We start from the raw sequence: 22,822 nt of genomic DNA on the forward strand, positions 1-22,822 counted from the left end.
CAAACAGTCCCCCAGAAGCAAGAGGAGAGACAACGCCAAACACTGTACGCTGAACCAAAAAACAAACAACCGACAAATCCATGCAATCCTACCCATCCGCACCCCTCTCCCCATCATCCCAACTCTCTCTCCCCGTTGATTCACACCCAAGCCTACAACCTACTCTCCCACGCACCCAACCCCTTGCCCTCCCACCGCTCCGGCCACACCAACCCCAACGCCTCCCAAATGTGACCCACAAACTCAATCTTGATCCCCCTCTTCACCTCGTCCGGCAACTCCCTCGCATCCTTGCGATTGCCCTCGGGCAACAAGACCCTCTCCACCCCCGCCCTCAACGCCCCAATCAGCTTCTCCTTGATCCCGCCCACGGGCAACACCCTGCCCCTCAGACTGACTTCGCCCGTCATGGCCAGCGTGGGCGGAACGGGCTGGTTCGAGAACAGGCTGACGAGGGCGATCGTGTGGGCGAGACCGGCACTCGGTCCGTCCTTGGGAATCGCCCCGCTCGGACAATGGACGTGGATACTGCGATTCTTCATAATGTCCTCGTCCACACTCCCGCTGAGCCCCAGCTCAAACGCATGCGCCTTCACCCACGTCAACGCCACTTCCACGCTTTCCTTGAGCACATCGCCCAGTTTGCCCGTCAGTTGCACCCGTCCGGTGCCTGGCATATCCAGAATCTCAATGAAGAGGATGCTGCCCTGGCCGCCAGAGGAATAGGCCACGAGACCGGTGATGACGCCGGGTTTGGACGTCTGCTCGGTGAGTTCGTCCGTGAAGCGTTCGATGCCCAGTGTCGCGTCCACGTCGGCCATGGTGACGACCGGGGAGTAGGTAGGCAGCGTGTTTGTATCCTTTGCCGTGGCGTATTCGACCGCTTTGCCACGGCAGATGCTTCCGATTTCGCGCTCGAGGTTGCGCACGCCGGATTCGCGCGTGTAGTTTGTAATAATCTTGTCCAGGACTTCGGTCGGGATACTGACGTTTTCTGGGCGCAGACCGTTGGTGGTGATTTGTTTGGGGATCAGGTGTCGAGAAGCAATGTGCCGTTTTTCAATCGTAGTGTAGCCGCTGAGTTCAATGGTTTCCATGCGATCTAGGAGCGGCGGCGGGATGGTGTCGAGGCTGTTTGCTGTAGCAATGAAGAGCACTTTAGACAGGTCAATCGGGATACCAACATAGTGGTCTGTAAACGTGTGATTTTGCTCTGGGTCCAGCACTTCCAACATGGCAGCACTGGGATCGCCGTTGTGGTTGCTTCCGGCCAGTTTATCGATTTCATCGAGTAGGATCACGGGGTTCGCCACACCCACTTTCTTCAGCCCGTTGACAATCAGGCCAGGCATGGCAGCCACATAGGTCCGTCGATGACCACGAATCTCGGCTTCGTCACGGACACCGCCGAGGGAGATGCGGTGGAACTTTCGACCCAGGGCGGTGGCGACAGACTTTGCAAGTGACGTCTTGCCCACACCGGGTGGGCCGGCAAGGAGCAGGATGGGGGATTTGTCGACCATGCGCTTCTTCTCTAGCAATCGTAGCTCGGCCTCCGACTGTTCACGTGGCGCCTTCTCTTCCACAGCCCGTTCGGGCGACTCTGCTTCTTCAGCGCCAGGGGCTTCGCTCAAGGCGCGGATCTGGTCGTCGATACTCCTGTTTGCCTGCTCCTTGAGCTTCAAGACGGCCAGGTACTCCAACAGCCTCTTCTTGATCTTGTCCAGCCCATAATGGTCGTCGTCCAGTTGCTTCTTGGCCCGCATCAAAGTGCTTGCGTCGAGCTGGTCCGCCGTCGTCTTTGTCCATGGAATCTCGGCCAGATTCTCGAGGTAATTCCGGCAGACCTGGTATTCGGCCTGCGCCGGGTTCATCTTCTGCAGTCTGGCCAACTCGCGCTGTGCCACCTTTTCTGCGTCCGTCGACAGTCTGGCATCTTGCAACTTCTTCTTCAACTCGTCCATCTCATTGCCGTCCTCTTCACCCGCCTGCTGTCCTCCACCGGGGAAGCCGACGGGGAATCCAGCTGGCAGGCCTGCCTTGCCCCGTCTGACAAGGGCTTCCTGTTGCAGTCTTCGCAGCTGATCAATGTCGAAACTGCCATTGGGGCCTTGGGAGGTTGTCACCGTGATCCTCGTGCTGCCTTGGATATTGCTAATCTGCCGCTGCAGAATCTCAATGACGCGGTCGATGCGCTCCTTGGGGTCTACCGCGGCCAGCACCCGTAGCTTCTCCTCATGGGTGCAGTCCACCACATTCGCCATGAAGTCTGCGAGCGCGCCAGCTTCGACCAGATCCTTCCTTGTGATGTAGAGTTCGAGCCTTCGCGCGACAATGGGCGAGAGTGTGACTGTGGGGGCGCGTGGGAGGATTGCGGAGAGGCGGACGAGGGCGAGGAGTTCGCGTGACAATTGCTTGAGCAGATTGAATTGATGGATGAATTCTTGGCTTGCAACGTCGACTGTTTTGTCCCTCTTGTTAGCAGACATGTTCGAAGGGAAGAGGGGCCAACAGGGTGTACGTACTCATCTCGTCACAGGCCTCCAATTCGCCTTCAAAGTACGGCCGTTCCTGGACAACACCCACCACCCTCACCCTCTCCAGACCCTCGACGACCAAACTCAAATCTCCCTGCCGTCGGCCCTGCACCCCGCTGACTTTGGCCACACAGGCCCAGCCAAAGACATCCTTCTTCGTCGCCAACATCGGATCGCTCTCATAGACGTTGCCCTTGTTTCCCTTTGCCCTTGCGCCGCCACCCTCGCCGTCGTTGGCATTGGTGATCAACAGTCGTCCGTCGGGTGACAGGGTGTTTGAGCACAAGGGCACGCAGGCGACGGTTATGGCAGCGTCTGGACGTGCGGTTGGACTGATGCTGTAGATTTTGGCCAGGATGGCCGCGACATCGCTGCGGTTGGTAATGGGGATCTTGAGCGTGGTGCCGGGAAGGACGGCGAGGGGGGGTGCAAGCGGAATTAGGGGGAGGACGGTTGGGCTGGACTTTGAAGTGCCCATTTGTCTGTGTCGATGAGCGTGTAAGGTTTGTTGTTGTTGTTCTTGATGCTATTATTGTTCTTGATGCTATTGTTGTTGTTGTTGCTGTGTGTGTGTGTGTGTGTGTGTGTGCGTGTGTGTGCGTGTGTGTGTGCGTGTGTGTGCGTATATGTGTGTGTATGTGTGTGTGTGTGTATGTGTGTGTGCGTATATGTGTGTGTATGTGTGTGTGTGTGTGTGTATGTGTGTGTGTGTGTATGTGTGTGTATGTGTGTGTATGTGTGTGTATGTGTGTGTATATGTATGGGATGTATATGTGTGAGAGAGGATGGGATGAATGGTGATGCTGGCCGAGCACGCGGCGAGATGGAGAAGAGGGTCGAGGCGGTGGCGCGCGCTGATAGGTGAGCTGGCAGCGTTCGTATAGTCGCTATCGAGTCCATGCTCCGGAGCCGCAGCTCGGGGCACGTCAACCAAAAGCTGGAATCATCTATTTCAGATACCGGGGGGTATACCGGTCATACACAGTCGCTTGGTACCAAAACAAAGGGCATGATGGAGTAAACCTGCCGTTTACTAAAATCCCATGGTCCTGCAAACCATCCACAACAACTCCCTCTTACCACATGTGAATATTGTACTCTCTCTACCGTATAGCACCCACATGTACCGGTACTAGGTAGACGCCTACCCACAGTGGCCAGTCTTTGCCCCCATCTTGTTCCTCTCCTCTCGGTCCTGGCTTGTTTGCACCATGCTTCCAGAAGCCTCCAGCTCTATCCGGGTGGCCATGCATGATCAGCATGTATCCTCCTACCGTACTCTACGCTCTTCTGTGGGAGGTTGGAGCACAAAAGTACCGTAGCGCTTCTTCACGCCGAGCCGAGGTCCACTGGTTAGCGCACACACCGTTTTTGGGTTAGACTTGTTGCTAGTGTTTTTTAGGTTGGTGTTTGCGGCTAGTGCTTTTTAGGTTGGTGCTTGCTGCTATTGTTTTTTGGGTTGGTGTTTGCGGCTAGTGTGGGGGCTAGTGGATTCAGCCGGTGGAAGTGCCTGCCGGTACATGGGCAATCAATTCATGTCATGTGCCTCCTCCACCCCCACCTCTCTCTCTCTCCCTCTCTCTCTCTCTCTCCCTCTCTCTCTCTCTCTCCCTCTCTCCCTCTCTCTCCCTCTCTCCCTCTCTCTCCCTCTCTCTTCTCGTCGTCTGGGCCCTTTTTTTCTCATCACTCTCCTTGTCATCACATCACCTTACTGCACTTGTACTCACTTGCTCAGCCTTGCTTGCATCAGATTGTAGAGTAGATCAGCCTTTCCCCCCACCCACCGCAAGTCTGTCCGAGCCCGCTTGGTTGAATGTCCACGCCTCTTCACATGCGCAATCTGGATACGTCGTTCCTTTGATTGGATAGCATCATACCCCCCGCACGCCCGCCATGGCCGTCATCAGCGTGATAAGACCGTCGTGTCTCCGAAGACGGATGGGCCTGTCCTGGACATGGCAGATGGGGAAAGCATGTGGCTAGACGGCGCACCTCCATCATCTCCTGTGCGCTACATCAAGGGAAAGCGCACAGGCAACACTGTCCTCTTCTGACGTATTGTACATGTATACCTATCCATTGCCCCATCCATGCTCGCAAGTACTCCAACTTCCATGATGGTGAGCCTTTTCCCCATGTACACAATCCATCATCTCCCGCCCCTCAGGCACAATGCCCAGACAAGCTGCATGGGCAGCACCCAGCATGTTGGTGGCAATGCAAGCCAACACTCCGGTCAGCGCATCGTTGGTGTGTTCCTGCCGCGGCTAGCAGACATGCTATATGGGGCCTAGTAACGCTCAACATCAGCGTCCTCGAGAGGAAGAATAAAACACACAATAGCTAGCCAACACGTACCAGCACCTTCTTTGCGTTGCAAATCCGCCACGCAAGGTTTCTCACATTGCCGTCGGCTTGGACAACTTCGGGCGCGAACTCTATACCGAACCTTGGACCGGTCAGTCATCATGGCCGAGCAGACTGGAACCGGTACCCAAACTCACATCTGATGCACGGCGAAGACAACCCGCTTGGCGAATTTGCCGTCCCTCTCCACCAAACTCCCAAAGCTCTCATCCACCGTGCTGGGCGCAATCTCTGGGTCGCGATCAAAGCAATTCTGAACGAGCGGTAAGAGGGTCTGTGCTACAGCATGGTGAACAGTACCGTTGCCGTCCACCTCCACATCATCTTCGTCAAATCGAGGGATGCGAGTCTCAAATGCTTGAGACAAGGCCATGACGTGATGCTTGCCGCCGTGGTGGTACCTAAATTCAAACACACCAGTCGTCCACCAGAGCTTGTCTCCGCGAAATTCAACCTCGCCCGTGTAATAGTCATTCGCCTCCTCATCCGATGGGCTGGCATGCTCAAGCTTGTCAGACACAAGGATTCCATCCTCGGCCCGTGTAGAATCGTAAACCCCGGGATGGGTCGCGATCCATCGTCCGTTTGAGCTTATACGCGTCACCTCCCGAGCTTGGTTGTCGGCCACCATGTACAGTCCGATCCAGTCTTTTTTGCTGTGATTAAGAGGGGCTTGCCAGCGAACCCGGATCGGTGCGCCGTACTCGAGCACGAGAGTCTTAAACTCGCTGGTGCGCACAGCTGGAGTCCTGGCCTGCTCGCCTTCGCGGCCGCCGTTCTTTTCTTGTTCCACAGTGGGAGGTGATAGTGTGCCGCTGATCTCAATCTTGTACTGCTTGGGATCCAGTCCTACAAAGTCTTCTGGGAGTAGTGAAACGGGGATACGTGGCGAGGGCAACTTCAACAAGGCCGAAGCATCGCTGATGAGAGTGTCAATTCTATGCGCGAACCGGGGCTTGGCATCATCCAGGAACCTCTCAATGATCTCGATGACTGAGTTGACATAGACGTCGGCTGCTGACTGCCAATGACGAACCGGGCTAGGGAGCGCCTGCCGAAGTGTTTTACTAACCCCAGAAGTCTCACGAAGCTTTTGACCGTACAATTTCCTGTCCAGTCAGACTTCTAGTACAATTCCACTACAGACACATGGACTTACTTCATATGAGGCCCTTCGACAAATTGCAAGAAGAGAAGGTTGAGCATGTGTGCTGTAGCCGCATGGTAAAACATGGGTGCGTTCCATGTGATGAGCGCCATGCCCCATACGCCAGCAAGACCAAGAATGCGCTCAGGATTGTTCAGAAAACGGTAAATGCCCGAGTAGGTGAGATTCCTTGAAGGTGGATCATAAAAGAAGTCACCAAAGAACCAGCCAAACTCACCGAGAGAGTCGTAGATGCTGAACGCGACCCAAATTTGCAGTGCGATCAATGCACTACCAACGACATGTCTCAAAAGAGTTAGCCCGGAGAACCAATCTGGTGGCAGTGTGTATGTTTTCCAAGCGGCTGATACGAAGCTAGCGTAACACTAGATACGGAAGTTAGCCGAATAGCTTCAAAAAGAAGGGTGAGAGTACTGGGACAGTGATGAAATCCCCAGAAGTCTCTCGCGCGTGGTCCGTAAGTTTGCGGAACTACCAGAAAGACACCAAGGCATGCCGTTAGTTGCACAAACGGCACCTGTACGTACCATGTTCATACTGAGATGACAGAGATACTTCCACTGACGCCAAGCCTCCTCCTTGCTATCTCCATACTTGATGAAGTGACGCGTCCAATTCTTCTTCTTCGACTGTCGATCCAAGATATAGCCTAAGCCCAGGGTGTGCCACAATCGCCACACAAAGGCGTTGATCAGAAACAACGTGCGTACGAACCATGTGTTGGGCGTTAGTACCGCGAAGCAGAATGAATAAAAGTAGGCAAGTGCTACGGTGACATCGATAAGGCGATGGAAGTCAGTGTTCTGGGGTCCTACAATACGGTGCATTGGGGCAGGTTGTTGCACGGGGTCATGCGCGGGTGCGATGTCGCCCACTGCACCATCAGACTGGCCGGTCTTGGGGAAATCATCGGGAGCGACTTGTCCGGAGTTGTGGCGCGTTCGGCGTGGTGCAGGTGGGTTGTAGACCTTGTCGATGTGGACATTCTCAACGAGGATGAGGAAGGCAAATTGTGCAGCGTGTGCGATGATGGAAATTGCAAGGACTTTGTAACTCGCCATCATCAGAGCAATACCATAGTAGCCAGCATAGCCAACCGAATACATGGGATGGCTACGAGGGTAGATTCTCAGATTAGTTACCTGCAGGTCCGACACATGCCAGAGATACGTACGGTGCGAGTTCAAAGACGCCATCGAAGGTAAGATCCTGGTCAATAAGGAAGTGGAAGTCTCCCCAATACCATGCATAGTCTCCCACAACTCTATGGGCGTCCAGCTTGACCCATAGGTTGAACAGGAAGAGGGCAACACCCGTTGTCCAGCGGAGAGCCCACAGTAGCCCGCTCTCTTGAGGACGGTTGAAGCAGGCCAGGGCGAAGAGGCAGTACGAGACAAAGTCACACATCAGGATCAGGTCTACTACTCGCCTGAAGACTAGCCATGTATTGTACTCGATTGGTGCTTCATCGAACTTATAGTCGGTTGGGATCTTGGTCTCCATTTCTCGCTTGAGAAAGTGGTATATGGCAGGATGTGGGTTCTTGCCCGACTCTGGCTTCTCGAAGACGTGCGAGTTCTTGGCCCAAAGCACCAAGCGGTTGTGCTTGGACTGTCCATCTAGTAACCAGCCGATGCCTCCGTTATAGGCAGCGCGCCAGAACAGGAAGACGGTTGCGAAGACGGGTTTGCGGGCGCTTTTGGGCAGCACGAAGAAGGTCAAGATCAGACTAGCAAGCACAGCGAGGATGGCTAGATCGGATAAGTTCTTGGGCTGCGAGGGCGAAAGCAACTGAGACACCATATCGTGCGTCTGCGGCACGATGAAGACTGTATCCGGCGCGGTCAGCAGTGAGCGTTGGCGAGCAAGTCTTGCAGTTCGATCCTACCTGTACCATCTGGCGTTCGTCCGTAGGTACGCTTTTTATCGTTATTCTTACGGCCTCGGCCTTGTCGATCATTCAGTTCCAGCACTTTTTGCTTAGCGTCGCTGGAATTGTGCAGATGCAGCGGTTTGGCGGACGGCCGCTCGCGCACCTGACTACCGTCGGCACTGTCCATGTCTGCCATGATTGGCGCGAGGATAGCAATTGGCAAGGAATCTGTGGTTGAGCAGAGCTTGGGAGGGGGGCTTTCTAGCAGATATTTGCCCACGGCTATGCCGCGTGCGTGCCGTCACGCTATACCCACAGTGCAGTGGTACCGCTGTCTGCTGTCCCGGGATGCAGTGGATGCGCCTAGCTTCGCTGCGAGCCAGCTTCCTTGATGGATAGGTACTGCAGACTAGCTACGTATTCGACGACGGATTAGGGGGCGTTGAGGACACAGAGTGTTGAACTCCACGGAAGCGCGCCAATGTTGAATCAGATGGCGGAGGAAGCGTGATGAATGTACCGGTAGTGGTTTGTTTCCAGGATGCAGAAGGAGAAGAAGAAGAAGAAGAAGCTCCCCGCACCCAAATGACGCCAGCACGTGGGGCCCTAACAATGCACCTGATGCTCTCTACCTACACCGGGGCTGACAGCAGTGGTGACAGCTTTGCTTACTAATCACAATACAGGGAGCAATGGGCCAAAACATGGCAACTCGACGCAAGCTGAATTTATATTGAAAAGCAAAACTGAATGCATTTGGCTACCGTACCGGTATGGCTTGCCGGACAGCTCCGACTCCCCCCATGTACAACATCGCGAGCACACCAATTGCTGATGCCCCACCACCTGTCTTCCCCTCCGAAAATTCATCGCGGAGCCGCGTGATAAACTACCACCCGACAAGCCGAAATAGGCTGTACCTAGGACAGGACGATCAGAAGTAAATCAAGTGTTGAAGTAGAGCGACATGGTAGCGTCAAACTCGGCCAATGGATCGAGGATTTGCAACGTCGACATCTGCCGGACCCACTCATCGCAGCAACGACGCTCGGGAAGGCTCCCCCACCCAATGACCCAGTTACATTGACTTTGTTCGTTTTCTTCCGAGTAAATGTCTCTCTTGCCTATCCTTCAAAGGACGGACTTGTGGTGTATTGTGGCACCACGTATAATTGCGTGCGTAGCTCGAGGAGGGCTTGCTCTGAACTGAAATACGCTCGTACTCTGAACCAGTCTCGCTGTCTGTGGCCTGCCAAATTGGTGCATCCTCGAGGTGACCGAGTGCGAGTACTTTGCAGATGCTGGCTTGATCAGCTCGCTTCTCGACATGTTCGTGTCTTGAAATAGAAGAGATCGTGCGTGGCTCAAAGACCTCAGCTTTCGGGCTCAAGAACGAATGTATAGTCTGCGGCGAGTCCGTTTTGGTAGATGCCGCAGGTACTGTAATACTCAAGCCTTCAAAAGTAGTGGTGAGTGGAGCCAGCGGGCCGATGCCATTAGAGACCAGTTCTAGCATGTTCTTATTTGAGCATTCTTCTGGGGCAATCTCCGCAACAGAGAACGGATGATTGCTGTGCTTTGCAAAGGGGGACATGACTGCGTCATCGGTCCAACCATTCCAGCTGATCTCAGTCGACTCCGGCCCTGACTCTTCTGGTAGAGTGCATCGTGTAGAACCTGACGTAAAGGCAGGCACTGATGACAGGAGACCAGTGGACGGAGGCGAAAGAGTTTCCGCGATATATAACTTAGCTTTGCAAGCCTGGAGGTTGCTGAGCAACGTACACTGCTCTTGCTCTCGAACGAGAATCTCCCTGTTCAAGTCCCGATTCGTCTGTTGTATTTGGTTTCGCTTCTTACGCGTGGCGAAAGGAATGATGGTGAGACGGCGTTGATTACGAGCTTGCTTTTTGCGCAGTACTTGTACGTAGGTTATACAATCTGCAAGGTTATTTTCCAGGAGATCCTGCTCTGCATAGAGTTTCCTGATTTCCAGAGGCGAAACGGGTGCGTGTTGTACGGGTGGCTCGTGGCAGTATGGAAATCCGTTATAATTCCAGTATGGCGACAAGGCATATATTCCGTAGTCCATTGTCAGCCAATAGTATAAGGGGCACAGGCGATCTTGGAACACACCTAGGGAATGAAATAATGCAGGATTCACAGGGCCATATAACACAGACGCTCCCAAAGAGCCTCTGGCTGTTGCGCATGTCCTTTGATGGTAGATGCGGTGCAGCGTCTAGACGTTGGGCCCCATGGCAGCCCAGAGCCCCTTCAACCAACCATTGAGCAGCCTGTTCCTACAAATGGGTACAACGGGGACCCCTCGTACTATTTCTCAGACTTGTGGCGGAATTCTCAAAGATCAGGGGATTTGCTAACTATGGTCGCTGAGGGGTAGTGACATCTATTAGCGAGAATAACAAAGCTGTCAAACAGAGGATTCCCCACGCTTGGACGCATTCTCTTTCAACAATAAATCTTGGATGCCTAACCATTGTACTACCTGACCAACCACGTGGAGACGAGTGATATCGAAAACAACCTCGTTCCGTAACTGGCAAATCCTAAACGTGGGCGGGCTTTCAGGCACACATATCGCCACACGCGTCTAACCGCTGCGGCGAGGCCGAAAGTCAGTCAATTGCGAGATGAGGTGAAGGAGATAGAAAAAGTCGATAATGCCCTGCTGAATAGGTATGAGGGCACATGGGAAACTTGCGCCAAGATGCACGAGTTGGGCCAAAAATGTGCATTGAGCTCGTTGCCAGACTGGGACGGTCCACCGTATGAAAGGCTGCAAGGCTACCAAATAGGCCAATTCAATAGCCCACATACATAGAGTAGATGCATTTTCGTGGGTTCCTTGTGCTATACCCAACGGTCTGCGTTCTGTCGAACGTGTGCGAGCCAGCAGCAGACGGCGGCCCATCCATCCGTCCATTGCCTATATAACCATTTGGGCAGTGCCATGGTCGAGACTCAACAGGAGTCCAGACGTGTTTCATGCCATCAATGATGGTGGACTAGCGCTGACGGTATCAGAGTATCGTTGTCGTACTCTATGCGCTGCTGGTGTTGGTGGAATGCAAATCTCCCTCTGTTCTGGCGGAAGATTCCGCATTCACGAATCCATGTGCCTACGGTACCGGTACCTACCATGAACTCGTCCACGAATGCCATATACTCTCGGCTACCGGCCTTCTTTCTTCTTTGGATGACCGATTACTGTCCTTGATTACACACTTTTACCTAGCCAATTGCCCACTTTCTGAAATGGCTTCCGACGTGCATTCCCCCCCCCCTTGCGCCCAAACACCACCATGGCACCCTGGTATCGGTATCCCAGCCGCTCCCGTGGACAGTGACGACGACATGACATGCGTTCCCGTACCATTGCAATGGCAGCTCTGGGACCTGGAGACCTCAAGATCGTGGCCGCGCTCTGATGAGGTCTAACACAGGACTGGGCGTCAGGCGTCGGTCGTGGGCCATATGGAATGGTATCTGGCAAAGGCATTCGTCAGTCTCATTACTCGAGTTTTCCACTGATGAACTTGGTAGAGTACTGCATGTGCCTGCCTGTCTGTCGTGATCGGCTTGTTCGGCCCCGTGTTCTCCACATGTTGCCGCAACGTGGGGCTTTGGTTGGAACAAAGCTTGGAAGGCAAGGATGGGCTTTCAAAGACGTGCCCCTCACATCGACATCTCGCTAAGCTGTCCACGACGTCATCATCAAGACAAGACTTCAATTGCTGGTGCTGCTTGCATCAGCGCCAGGCCAATGTGTAGTACCTATGGGGGAAAAGGCACACTGCGACCCGCATTGAGGCGCGGCGGTACAGTCACACCGGGTACGATACACAAGCACATTGGTTGTACCCATCCCCTTCTCTCCCTCCTGGCCGTGAGAGTAGCCGCTTCGAAATTGAAAGGCTGGGTGCCGTCTCTACTTCACGGCCGCTAGGCCATTGGTACCTGTCCATCGACGAGCGCATTACGCTCCCGTCTGTCGGTCTGTTAGGTCATCTGCCGAGCCCAAACCGCTAGTTACTGCTCAGCATAGAGTAAGCGTTGCTAGTATCCACATTACGTACCTTTGCAACTGGTATAAGTACCATATTCTGCTCAAGCGACACATGTTCAGTCTACCAGACTGGCCCTTTTGTTCTTCTTTTCAAACTGCCGACCACGCGACTAGAGTTCAAGAGCCGCAATGGTGAGCACCAAGATCATCGACATTCGTGTCGACACCGCCAAGTCTGATATCCTCGCGGAAATCAAAAAAGGTCTGCGGCCCCAGGATGGCGGCGAAAAGAAGTTGCCTACGCTGTTGCTATACGATTCGAACGGACTGCGTCTCTTTGAAAAGATCACCTATCTCGAGGAATACTATTTGACAAATGCGGAAATCGAGACTTTGGAGACCTATGGCAGTCGAATGGCTGAACGTATCCCGTCCGGCTCGGTTATTGTCGAATTGGGGAGCGGGTAGGACCATGGCCCCCCCGAAGAGCGGAATTGATCCATTGTGCTAGAATATGGAGAGCTGATCAACGTGCAGCAATCTTCGTAAAGTCAACATTCTTCTCCAGGAAATTGATCGACTTGGCAAAGATGTTGAATATTATGCCGTTGATCTCTCGCTGACAGAATTGGAACGAACGTTTGGTCAAATTCCCACAGGTAAGCTGTCCCTTTGCCGAACACCATGTAGCTTCACTGGTCACATGACCCCTGAGCCTGAGCGTACAGCAGCGCACAGGAAGCTCTGAAAGTTTGCAAAATCCCACGAAAAATGTAGCTCAGATCAAGCTGTCCTGTGAAAGGTGAAAGACTGTGATTCATCGTTCCCTCACTGCTTGTTTCAGTCTTGCGCAGACTCTGTGTGGCAGATCAGATCTAAATGCACTGGAAGAACCCACAATCGCTAACCACTGGAACAGAGGGATATCGGCATGTCAGATGTTTCGGGCTCCACGGCACCTATGATGACGCGCTTGCATGGCTAAAGACGTCTGACGCAAAGGTCAAACCAAAGACGATTCTATGGCTCGGCTCAAGTCTGGGCAACTTCAAGCGGCACGAAGTTCCGCCGTTCCTTTCCCGTTTTGGAGATGTCATGCAAGTTGGTGATACTATGCTTATCGGTATCGATTCTTGCAAAGATGCTGATCGGGTCTACCACGCCTACAACGACAGCAAAGGGATCACACATCAGTTCATACTGAATGGACTCAAGCACGCGAACGAAGTAATGGGAGAGCAAGCTTTTCATCCCGATGACTGGGAAGCCATTGGCGAATACGATAGGGAGGCTGGACGTCACCACGCATTCGTGTCACCACGCAAGGATGTGATCGTGGATGGCATCACGATTGTTAAGGGAGAGAGAATACGCATCGAAGAAAGCTACAAGTACAGTAGACAAGAGATAATGAAACTCTGGGACGGAGCTAAGCTGGCAGAGAACACAGTTTGGGCGAATTCTAGCGGTGATTATGGTAAGTAGTGCACCAAACTGGATAACCTCTTCTAATCAATTCAAGGTCTTCACCTTGTGACTAAGCCAGTATTCTCTTTTCCTACAAAACCTCAAGAGTTTGCAGCTAAGCCAGTCCCGTCCTTGGCCGAATGGAGGGAGTTATGGGCAGCATGGGATGCTGTCACTCTCAGGATGATCCCAGAAGAAGAGTTATTGTCGAAACCCATCAAGCTGCGGAACGAATGCATCTTCTACCTCGGACACATACCAACCTTCTTGGACATTCACCTTGCACGCGCAGCCAATGGCAAAGCCTCAGAACCAGCAAACTTCTGGACCATATTCGAAAGAGGAATTGACCCAGACGTTGAAGATCCCACAAAATGTCACGCTCATTCTCAGATCCCGGCGGAATGGCCAGCATTGTCTACTGTTCTCGAGTATCAGAAAGTTGTTCGGGACAGGGCTACTGCGCTTTATCAATCGGGAGACGCAGAGTCGAATGGCCGTGTTTCTCGCGCAATGTGGCTTGCATTTGAACATGAAGGAATGCATCTAGAAACCCTCCTTTACATGCTGATCCAGAGCGAGAAGGTCTTGCCTCCACCAGGCACTGTCACACCTGACTTCTCGGCTATGGCCAAACAGTCTGAGACTCTTGCTGTCGAAAACGAGTGGGTCACTATTCCAGGGTCCAATGTCGACATTGGGATCTATGGTGATGATGACAAAGACTACAATACAATCCGATACTTTGGATGGGATAACGAGAAGCCATATCGCTCCGTTCATGTAAGGCCATTCCGCGCAAAGGCACGCCCAATAACGAACGGAGAGTACGCAATGTACCTGGAAAAGACTGGCAAGACAGGTGTGTAGATCTAACGCTCCTGTCTCCTAATCATTGATCATCGTGCTAATCTCGTGGCGCCTTCAGCGATACCTGCATCGTGGTGCGCAAAATCAACTCCGACCAAAGACATGAGCATGCCGAAGCGGGACAGTGTGGTCAACGGTCACACCCACGAAGGCAATGGCTCGATGCACCCAATCACCAATGATAAGTTTGTTCGCACCGTATATGGAAAAGTGCTACTCAAATTTGCCCTGGGCTGGCCTGTTGTTGCTTCCTATGACGAACTCGCGGGTTGTGCTAAATGGATGGGCGGTCGAATTCCGACTATGGAAGAAGTCCGTAGCATCTACAACTATGTCGATAGTATGAAGATGGAGTTCCAGCAGTCGCTGGGAAATAACATTCCTGCGGTCAACGGGTAAGTGATAGGGCTTCAGATTGAAAATTTGAAAAATGGGTACTAAATTAAGACTCCAGTCATCTCATCAACAACGGCGTCGATGAGACACCTCCATCTAAACCTGTATCCAACGGCCACTCCAGCACATCAGCTGGACCCAACCCACATGATCTCTTTATTGATCTTGCGAGTGCTAATGTAGCCTTCAAACACTGGCATCCAGTGTCGGTCGTAGAGAAGGGCGGCAAACTCTGCGGTCAATCAGATCTAGGTGGCGTATGGGAGTGGACCAGTTCCTTGTTGGAGAAGCATGACGGCTTTGAGCCGATGGAATTGTACCCTGGTTACACAGGTTCGTCTCATCCCGTCTTGCGGTGACGCCGGTTGCCCCTTTCATCTTGATCGGCACATTCATCACAAACAGTGTGAAATGCATGACTGATACTTTTATTCGCAGCCGACTTTTTCGATGGGAAGCACAACGTCACCCTTGGAGGATCGTGGGCAACCCATCCACGCATTGCTGGGCGTAAGACATTGTAAGCATGCTGAGGGCAACAGTAGCCGAAGGGTGTCTAACGTCTCCTAGCGTCAACTGGTATCAACGCAACTATCCATACGTGTGGGCTGGCGCCCGCATTGTCACCGATGTCTGAGCCTATGAAGACACTCTGTCCGACGCTGATCACGGGTGCGGGCTCCCAGTACGAACGAGCGACAAACGCCCAACGCGGAACGCTGCAGTTACCCGCAGGTCCTTCACTCCAGCGCGATAGACTGTCAACACTAGCCCCTACTGTCTAGGGCAAGAGGAAACGATTTCTTTCGTCGTCTGCTAAGATCTTATTGACATAGTTGGTCCCATGTTTGGTAACGTGCCCTCTGTACAGATATGTTCTAGTGGTGTCGTTGTTTTTGTTGTCGTTGTTTTTGTTGTCGTTGTTGTTGTTGTTGCCGTCGTCAATGGACAGTCGCAAGTCGCTCTTTCCCTTCTTGCTCAGCCTCGTCGGTGCTCGTCGGTGCTCCCCATGCAGTGAATTGTGAAGGCATCCCTCCACCAGCATATATTCCGCCCCACCCCAACCTTTCACCACAAAGCCCACCTGCGAGACCACAACTACTCGCTGCACTTCACGTCACCTATTCAGAACCACCATCTAAGCCTGCTGCTACTCCCATCTCCGCCTCCGCCGCCGTGCTTCAACTGCTATTTTTGTTGGTAACAAACACTGGGATTGTGCAAACACGGATCTGGGGCAGAGAATTCTCTTTTTCGAACGCGATGGTCCACGGTCTATTGTTCAAATGGGAGGATTCGGCGGCGCTGAGTAGGTCTATAGTGTTCTTTGTGATTCGAGCGAATGAGGTGCCTGAAGCATGCTTCACCGGTCGTGCTGGTTAACCTCCAATAGAACACCACTGTGGCTCCTGCAAGCGCCCCCTCAACCATCCTGGTGCGCGCGCCTCGTGCTTCGGGAAGCACAGCGAACCATGCGTGCGCTACCACCAAGTACGCTCTTCCCAATACCTCGAACACCATGCATGGCATGTGTTGACAATAGACCAGGCCATGTTCATGCGTTTGCGAGGTCACACCTGCACATACTGCTTGACAATCGAAGAAGCGCATTACAAGAGACACATTGAAATTGCTGAAAAAGTCCGAGGCCTGTATGAGAGCTGTGGCGAAATAGACTGGACCCTCATTCCGTCTGAGACTTGCGAACGTGGAAGAGCAAGAATACCTGGAAAGCGTCAAATTGTCAGTAATGATGGCGAAAGTGACCCCAGCCCTACCTCGGACGATACGCCGACGTCCAGACGGGAAAAGAAAAACGCCAAGAACCTCGCGAGAGCAGCGAGTAGATCGAGAATGATTACCCAGGAAGAGGCCAAGTATATTGACTCTGTTCTTCACCTGGCTGATGGCGTGAACGATAGTGAGGGCCCATGCAATCCGGAGGAGATTGAGGAGATTGAACGACATTTGCGCTACCATGCTCAAGTCTACAACACCCAGCCAGATCGTCGTGGCCTACGGAATATGGCACAGTTTCCCGACGCGGATGTCGACTTTGACGCCGAGATGGAGCGCATCCTAGAGATATTACGCATCACCGATCTAGTCCAACGCAACAGCCGCAACCGTGGCCTACAGGGTCGAGACATGAAACATTTCGAAGCATTGGTAGAGGAGCTCAAACGCACTGTTGTGGAAGACATCGTGTTAGTCAAGAAAGATATACTCGAGATCCGAATGCGTCGCGCTGGCTACATGAGATACACAAACAAGGCAGCAGTCACTCATGTGGAAGACCGCTACATTGATAAGGATTGGAAGACTGGCGAGAAGATCAATGTGAATAGGAGCGATTCCAGTGGATATAACACTCCACTTGACGAGATCAAAATGTCATACAGGTAAGTTCACACGTATGTTTATTCACAGTATCTGGAGTGGCCATTTTAGTTGGGACATTTTGATAGCTGGTGTTAATGTCTTGCGGGCGGATCTCTACCACATGCATTCATCTAATCGAAACGACAGCGAAGAGAATGTGGCCTTGGCACCGCAACAACTACCACGCACACATGCCCCCGATCGAAGACATCTTGAGACCGTCCACATACGTGTAAGTGGCGAGGATGGACTCCATGAAGCTGTCATCGAGCCCTACAACGCTCCTCTTGTGACTTTGGCAACAAATCCAACGCCTAATATCAAGCCCATTTCGTTGAAGGTCTTTCTCGACGATGCTTCAAAATGCGGCGCACGAACGATTAATGCTGGTATTGGCAGAACTAGCAAGCCGCAGCCTGTGTTCAATGGTTGGCAAACCATGACAGGAAGTTCGAAAACCACGCTGCATACCGAGACTCCGACAGTGAGTGCTGAATCACCCAGACTGCTCGCAGGCGGAAGGACGTATCCTCCTGTTTTAGACCGAGATTCAAGCTCAAAGCGGTGCCGCCAGCCACTGGCAGTGAAGCAGCAACATACAACAAAAGTCGAAAAGTCACCGTTTGTACAGTCACCACCAAACGAGGCCATATCTTTGACCAGGATGCCGGAATCATTCATTGATCATGCCGTCGATCACATCACGATTACGCTCAAAACTGAGCCTGTATTGTCCCACAAGAAGAAGGCAAAGAAAGAGCGTGAGGCAAGACGCAAAGCCAGAAAGGTTCTAGTACTGGGAGAAATTTTTGATCGATCGCCAGATGCCGACACCAAAGTCTTGGTGGAGGATGAAGTGGATCTTACCACAGTGAAAGAACTCTCTCACCGCACCAGCTCTGAGTGCCCCAATGATGAAAATGAGGTTATGGAATCAGCTGGGGCATACCAAACTGAAGACGATTCAGGGGAGAACAATTTCGGCTTGATGAAGCTAGATGCTGTTTGCTCCAGGCGAAGTGCTAAAGTATTCCCTTTCGAGATTCCTGTAACCAAACATGGTAAGCATGTGCATTGGCACAGGTTTACCCGTAACCTCATTGTTGATCAGCCTACTACCCCTCTTATGGTAAACTGGCATACCCCTCACAATGGCACACCGGAAAACGCTGTCCATTGCGCATTTGAGCGCTATAGCGAGCCGGACTGCCCGTTTCACGATGAATGTAAGCATATCAACAAACCAAGAGACGAGTGGAATTAATCGGAATAGTCTTCGATGACGCCACAACTTGCGCATGTTGCGCCTATCGCAAGGACATGTGCCACCTGACCTATCCTGGTATCGATGAATGCTCCTTCGGGCCTATCGATCGGCTACACGGTGAGAAGTTAATGGAGATGTACAAGAATGACAGTAGGACACAGGGCCGTCTCATGCTTGTTGATGACGTACTGTACGACTACCTTCTTATGACGGCTGGCGCACAATGTGGCCATCCGATCAGCGATAATATGCCAGAGGCCCTTGTTCAAGAGTATACGGAGGTATTTGACAATCATAAGGGTCCTGGCCCGCTGATACAGCAGGAGCAACTTTACCAGCGCCTTGCAGCAAAGAATATGACCCTCAAGCATCCAGTCTCGAGTCAGCTGCTTCACAAGATGCAGCTCACATTTGAACCCAAAGACTGCACCTACACCTGTTACTGCCACACCAAGGTTGTGCCAGGACTGAAACCAGAAGATACCATCGAGTGCTCGCACCGAGACTGTGCAAATACTTTCTTCCACAATGCCTGTGTCAAGAAGCGACACCATGAGAAAGTCACCCGTTGGTACTGCCGCGGGTGCTCGCAGAATATGAAGGCTTTGGCACGCAATACTCTGCACTCTGTAGGTGACTACGACCATGATGCCGAGGAACGATACTCTTGTGAGCTCCGTGATCAGATCTTCAGGAAAATGATGAATATACCTGATGACGTGTTTGAGAGGGTGAAGAAGCGAGTGCAAACTATGGGTGGGATGAACTTCTAGATTATAGGGGGTTCTGATCGGCAATCGAGACGGAATCAACGTTGCCATCCCTGGTTAAGTTTGATGGGGGAAGCTCCGCTGAAGTTATAAGTAGAACTAGCACTGCATCAGCCAGCACGATACAGCATCGCAACATTGCACGCGTGGTTCCACATAAGAGTTGTCAATTATTTTGTTATTGTGTTTTCATCAGCTCGCACGTTACCCAGCAACTCAATAGTTGTGCGATTCATGCCATCTTCCCTATCAGCATTGGATGGAACCCACCCCGTGTCCCTTCTCACATTGATTGATGTTAAAGGTGCCCACACTGCTTGCTCACAAGTACGTTTATCGTATTGTGGGGTGTTTAAGATGTTCGTCTCTCAAGAGCTTTCTTGCAATTGGCGTTTGAAGCAGCGGACTAAAGGATTCCACAGGTTGTTCTTTCCGTCAAAATAAGAATAAGCAACGCCGATTAGGGTACCACTCAGGTGCGCCTAAGATGATTAGCGAGCTTCTATCTCATCGATCTTTTTACATACCGCATGTCCTATATTTATGATTTTGTATGGCCGAACCATACCAACGAAGTCGAACAGGATGAGAGCGGGCAGAACGTACTGCGCCTCGAACCTGAAAGGTAACATCAAAATCTTCAGTCCCGCCGTTGGGAATTGCGTGCAGACCAGACCGAAGATCGCAAACAGTGCACCACTTGCACCTCCACATCGTACGAAGATTTCGGGCACGGCCTTCCGGTGAGCTGGCGGCGGTATGAGTGTAGCTAAATGCTGTACAAAGGTAGATAGGACACCTGCTGCAAGATAGAACGAGACTATATGATGGGGACTGCTTTCGAACACAGGCGTGTGGTTTGCAGCCGCGATAAAATTATTGATGGCGAACACATTGAAGCCAAGGTGGATTGCCCCCGAATGAACAAAGATGCATGTGAATTGGGTATAGTTGACATTGCGCACTGGTAAATGCCACAGAGTATCCCAAAACCGAGGTACGACAAAACGGCTTGCATGTACTAAAAGGTTGGCGCCTGTGAGACTCACGCTCACTTTCATCATTTCGTTTTGTTTGGTCCATACCCTCGTTGCCACTTCTGCGAGAGACCTTGGGGGTCCCTGTGGCGGCGTCGGTAGTATCTGAGGGAGCTGGGGCCAGCTGTTGTTCTTCTTCTTCTTCTCTTCTTTGATTTGCTTCTTTGCCTCTAAGTAAGCACAACCGACGACGATGCCCGTGGAAACGGCCAACGCCCATAACCCAGGGCGCAAATAACGAACTCTGCCGTTGGGCAATACCGTATAATCCACATTCTGAGGGCCGCCGCTGATCTCCCCTTGAAAGTTGTTCTGGCCCAGTTCGGGTAGTGCTGATGGTGGTTGATATGGACGAAGCGGTCGGCTTCGCTGATTGTACTTATTTCGCCGCTGAACGAGACTGGGCGCTGGGTGGGCACCAAGTGGAAGCAGCCTCGTGCGACAGGATCGGCTTGTACGCCATGCTAAGCGCACTGACAACCCCAAGGGGCTATGTAAAGGCATGAGGCTTTTTCTGAGGGTGGAAGTGGTCGCGTCGGTTGGTCAGTTGGTAGAATAATGCGCCATGTTTCGCCAGTCGCGTCGGGCCAGATTGTGCGAAACTGCAGTCTGTGCGTCGCGTCTTTTTTCACCTTCAACGCCTCGCACGCAGAGGCTCTGTCTACTGTGTACGCCTATCACATCTAACGCTGTAGTGCTACTCACCCGAGTTTCTTATTGCCTATTTTTCTTCTCATTCTTTCAATATTCTTCCTCTGACACTTCTATTACTTTATTTTCCAGGTAAGTTGGAGCATGCACAAGCTATAATGAATTTGCAAATTTGTGTCACCTAATTTCAGTTAGGACAACCAGGCGATAGATTCCTTGACTGATATCTGCCATTTTGTAAACAATATTCACTGCTCACCTTTACTATAGACCTGTGTTTGTCGTTTCGAAAGCCACAGCGACAGGAAAATCTGCTCGGTTCTCTAGTAAAGCATTTTCCACATCGCTTCAACAGCGCGTTCCTTTCGCGAAATCCATGACATGCTCTGATCTTGTCGACCTCTCCGACTTGCTCCATGACAATCGCTAATTCTGGCAACTCCTCGCCCTTCAGTACAAGTGAAAGAAGATTGTGTATTAGAATGAGTGTTACGCACCTTCAGCATCTGCAAATTTAGAAGTTTGACAGTAGGATCTCCATATGTGAAATCGTCCACATTGAAAGATTTCGACGGTGTATCTACTTCATGATTGTGTGACCATGTGTTCACCGCGTCAAAAAATTAGGTTGAAGTGCAAATGTATGCTTTCCTATAAACATCTTTAAGCTCTAGCTCTAGATAATAGAGAAAATTTAAACAAGTAATTTCTCTTAAAAATTGACCTCTTCTGAACCTGGAGAGGACGAGAAAGAAAAGCGGCCGTGGAAGAGCATTAAAGCTAGGGAAGACATCAAGCTTGCGTAGACTTGTCCAATTTCTAATCGTGTAAATTTGCTTTAGTTATTCTCTTACCTAAAGCTAGACCTTGAAGTCGTTTAGAATAAATTACGCGGGCACTTCTCTAGTGACGTTGTATAAATTACTAATTTACTGCAAAGTAGGCCACAGGCAAGTTTATGCGCTAAGTAGGTATACTATATTATATTGTGACTTATTGTTGTTAGTACCCCTAGCTATGTAATATACACTAACTTCTAGATTTTATAGCACCCTCTAATAAGTGCCTAACTTATATTAAAAATCACTTACTACTTTCTACTTTAGCTACCTTAGCTACCCTCCTACCTATATAAGCGTAGGTACTAGAGGAATAGCTAAAATAACTCCTATAAGGCTCTTTTAGGGCTTTTAGAGTATGTTAATATAACCTAATAACTCTTAGCACTATAGTACAAAACTAGTTTATAGTAGCTATATTTATCTAAAGTAGACTATAAAGTAGTTTAAGTATAAAAAGTAAACCTAAATAGGGTATACTATACTATATATTTGTAACGACTTAGGTAGGTAGGGCATCCGAAAGGTATCCTATACGACTCAAAGGCATATGGGAGTGCGCGTCTGTACGGAAAAGGATGAGATTCCTACACCTATAGGTCTTGTACGAAAGGACAAGAAGAACATGCCTATCCTAACTATAGGCGAGCTGTTCTCTATATACATCAGTGAGTCGGGCCTTTATTAGGCCTGACTTGGCATGGAACAATGGGCAGGCAATTCTGCCTTATTGTTATAATATTCTATAAAAGTAAACTACTTTTTACTTTATATATTATTAGTATAATATATATTAACTTTAGTGTCTATTTAAATATAGTTTATATAATATACCTAATTATAGGTTATATAGTAGATAGATATATAGCACCTTAGGGAAAAATTTAGTATAGATAGAGGGTGTAAAGGGCTTAGGCTTACGCCCAAGCCTAGGCCTAACATAGGATAGACAGAGTCTAACACTACTACTAAGTAAACACGCTACACACCTATAAAAAGGCGTAGAGGGCTTACCTCTCCTTTAAGATACTAAATACTAGTATTAACGCTTATTATATTCTTCCTTAAGGCTAGTTTATAATATATTAGTATCTTTTAGTAAATATACTATAATAGTAATAGAGATAGATATACTAGATATTTAGAATAATTAGGTGCAACCTAATAT

General features: G+C 50.9%; 7 protein-coding genes across 7 annotated transcripts; 3 read left to right on the forward strand and 4 right to left on the reverse strand.

Annotated features, from left to right (window-relative positions):
- Positions 1-152: 152 nt before the first annotated feature.
- Positions 153-3,015, reverse strand: IAQ61_003521 (uncharacterized protein; the record flags this gene model as incomplete). Its single annotated transcript, XM_003836935.1, has 2 exons — positions 153-2,461; positions 2,526-3,015. 2 exons carry the CDS (start codon positions 3,013-3,015, stop codon positions 153-155), a joined length of 2,799 nt encoding a protein of 932 aa, XP_003836983.1.
- Positions 3,016-4,773: 1,758 nt separating this feature from the next.
- On the reverse strand, positions 4,774-8,141 carry CHO2 (phosphatidylethanolamine N-methyltransferase; the record flags this gene model as incomplete). Its single annotated transcript, XM_003836937.1, has 7 exons — positions 4,774-4,827; positions 4,896-4,986; positions 5,042-6,013; positions 6,064-6,437; positions 6,600-7,185; positions 7,247-7,901; positions 7,961-8,141. 7 exons carry the CDS (start codon positions 8,139-8,141, stop codon positions 4,774-4,776), a joined length of 2,913 nt encoding a protein of 970 aa, XP_003836985.1.
- An 882-nt stretch (positions 8,142-9,023) lies between these two features.
- IAQ61_003523 (uncharacterized protein) lies at positions 9,024-10,037 on the reverse strand (the record flags this gene model as incomplete). The annotated part of the gene is made up of 1 exon (XM_066096000.1): positions 9,024-10,037. The coding sequence occupies one exon, from the start codon at positions 10,035-10,037 to the stop codon at positions 9,024-9,026; it is 1,014 nt and encodes a 337-aa protein (XP_065953876.1).
- A 639-nt stretch (positions 10,038-10,676) lies between these two features.
- IAQ61_003524 (uncharacterized protein) lies at positions 10,677-11,407 on the forward strand (the record flags this gene model as incomplete). The annotated part of the gene is made up of 2 exons (XM_066096001.1): positions 10,677-10,735; positions 10,996-11,407. The coding sequence occupies 2 exons, from the start codon at positions 10,677-10,679 to the stop codon at positions 11,405-11,407; spliced, it is 471 nt and encodes a 156-aa protein (XP_065953877.1).
- Positions 11,408-12,164: 757 nt separating this feature from the next.
- IAQ61_003525 (uncharacterized protein) lies at positions 12,165-15,345 on the forward strand (the record flags this gene model as incomplete). The annotated part of the gene is made up of 8 exons (XM_003836940.1): positions 12,165-12,439; positions 12,513-12,634; positions 12,895-13,452; positions 13,498-14,304; positions 14,371-14,707; positions 14,767-15,041; positions 15,147-15,228; positions 15,279-15,345. 8 exons carry the CDS (start codon positions 12,165-12,167, stop codon positions 15,343-15,345), a joined length of 2,523 nt encoding a protein of 840 aa, XP_003836988.1.
- A 626-nt stretch (positions 15,346-15,971) lies between these two features.
- IAQ61_003526 (uncharacterized protein) lies at positions 15,972-19,130 on the forward strand (the record flags this gene model as incomplete). Its single annotated transcript, XM_066096002.1, has 5 exons — positions 15,972-16,017; positions 16,102-16,199; positions 16,257-17,110; positions 17,238-18,316; positions 18,364-19,130. The coding sequence occupies 5 exons, from the start codon at positions 15,972-15,974 to the stop codon at positions 19,128-19,130; spliced, it is 2,844 nt and encodes a 947-aa protein (XP_065953878.1).
- Positions 19,131-19,281: 151 nt separating this feature from the next.
- On the reverse strand, positions 19,282-21,561 carry IAQ61_003527 (uncharacterized protein). The gene is made up of 3 exons (XM_003836942.2): positions 21,313-21,561; positions 19,655-21,254; positions 19,282-19,609 (listed from the first exon to the last, which is right to left on the reverse strand). The coding sequence occupies exons 2-3, from the start codon at positions 20,666-20,668 to the stop codon at positions 19,496-19,498; spliced, it is 1,128 nt and encodes a 375-aa protein (XP_003836990.1). The 5' UTR covers positions 20,669-21,254; positions 21,313-21,561; the 3' UTR covers positions 19,282-19,495.
- Between the last annotated feature and the right edge of the window lie 1,261 nt (positions 21,562-22,822).

The sequence above is a fragment of the Plenodomus lingam genome (assembly GCF_022343315.1).
Source record: "Plenodomus lingam strain CAN1 chromosome Unknown contig_18, whole genome shotgun sequence".
Classification (NCBI taxonomy): domain Eukaryota; kingdom Fungi; phylum Ascomycota; class Dothideomycetes; order Pleosporales; family Leptosphaeriaceae; genus Plenodomus; species Plenodomus lingam.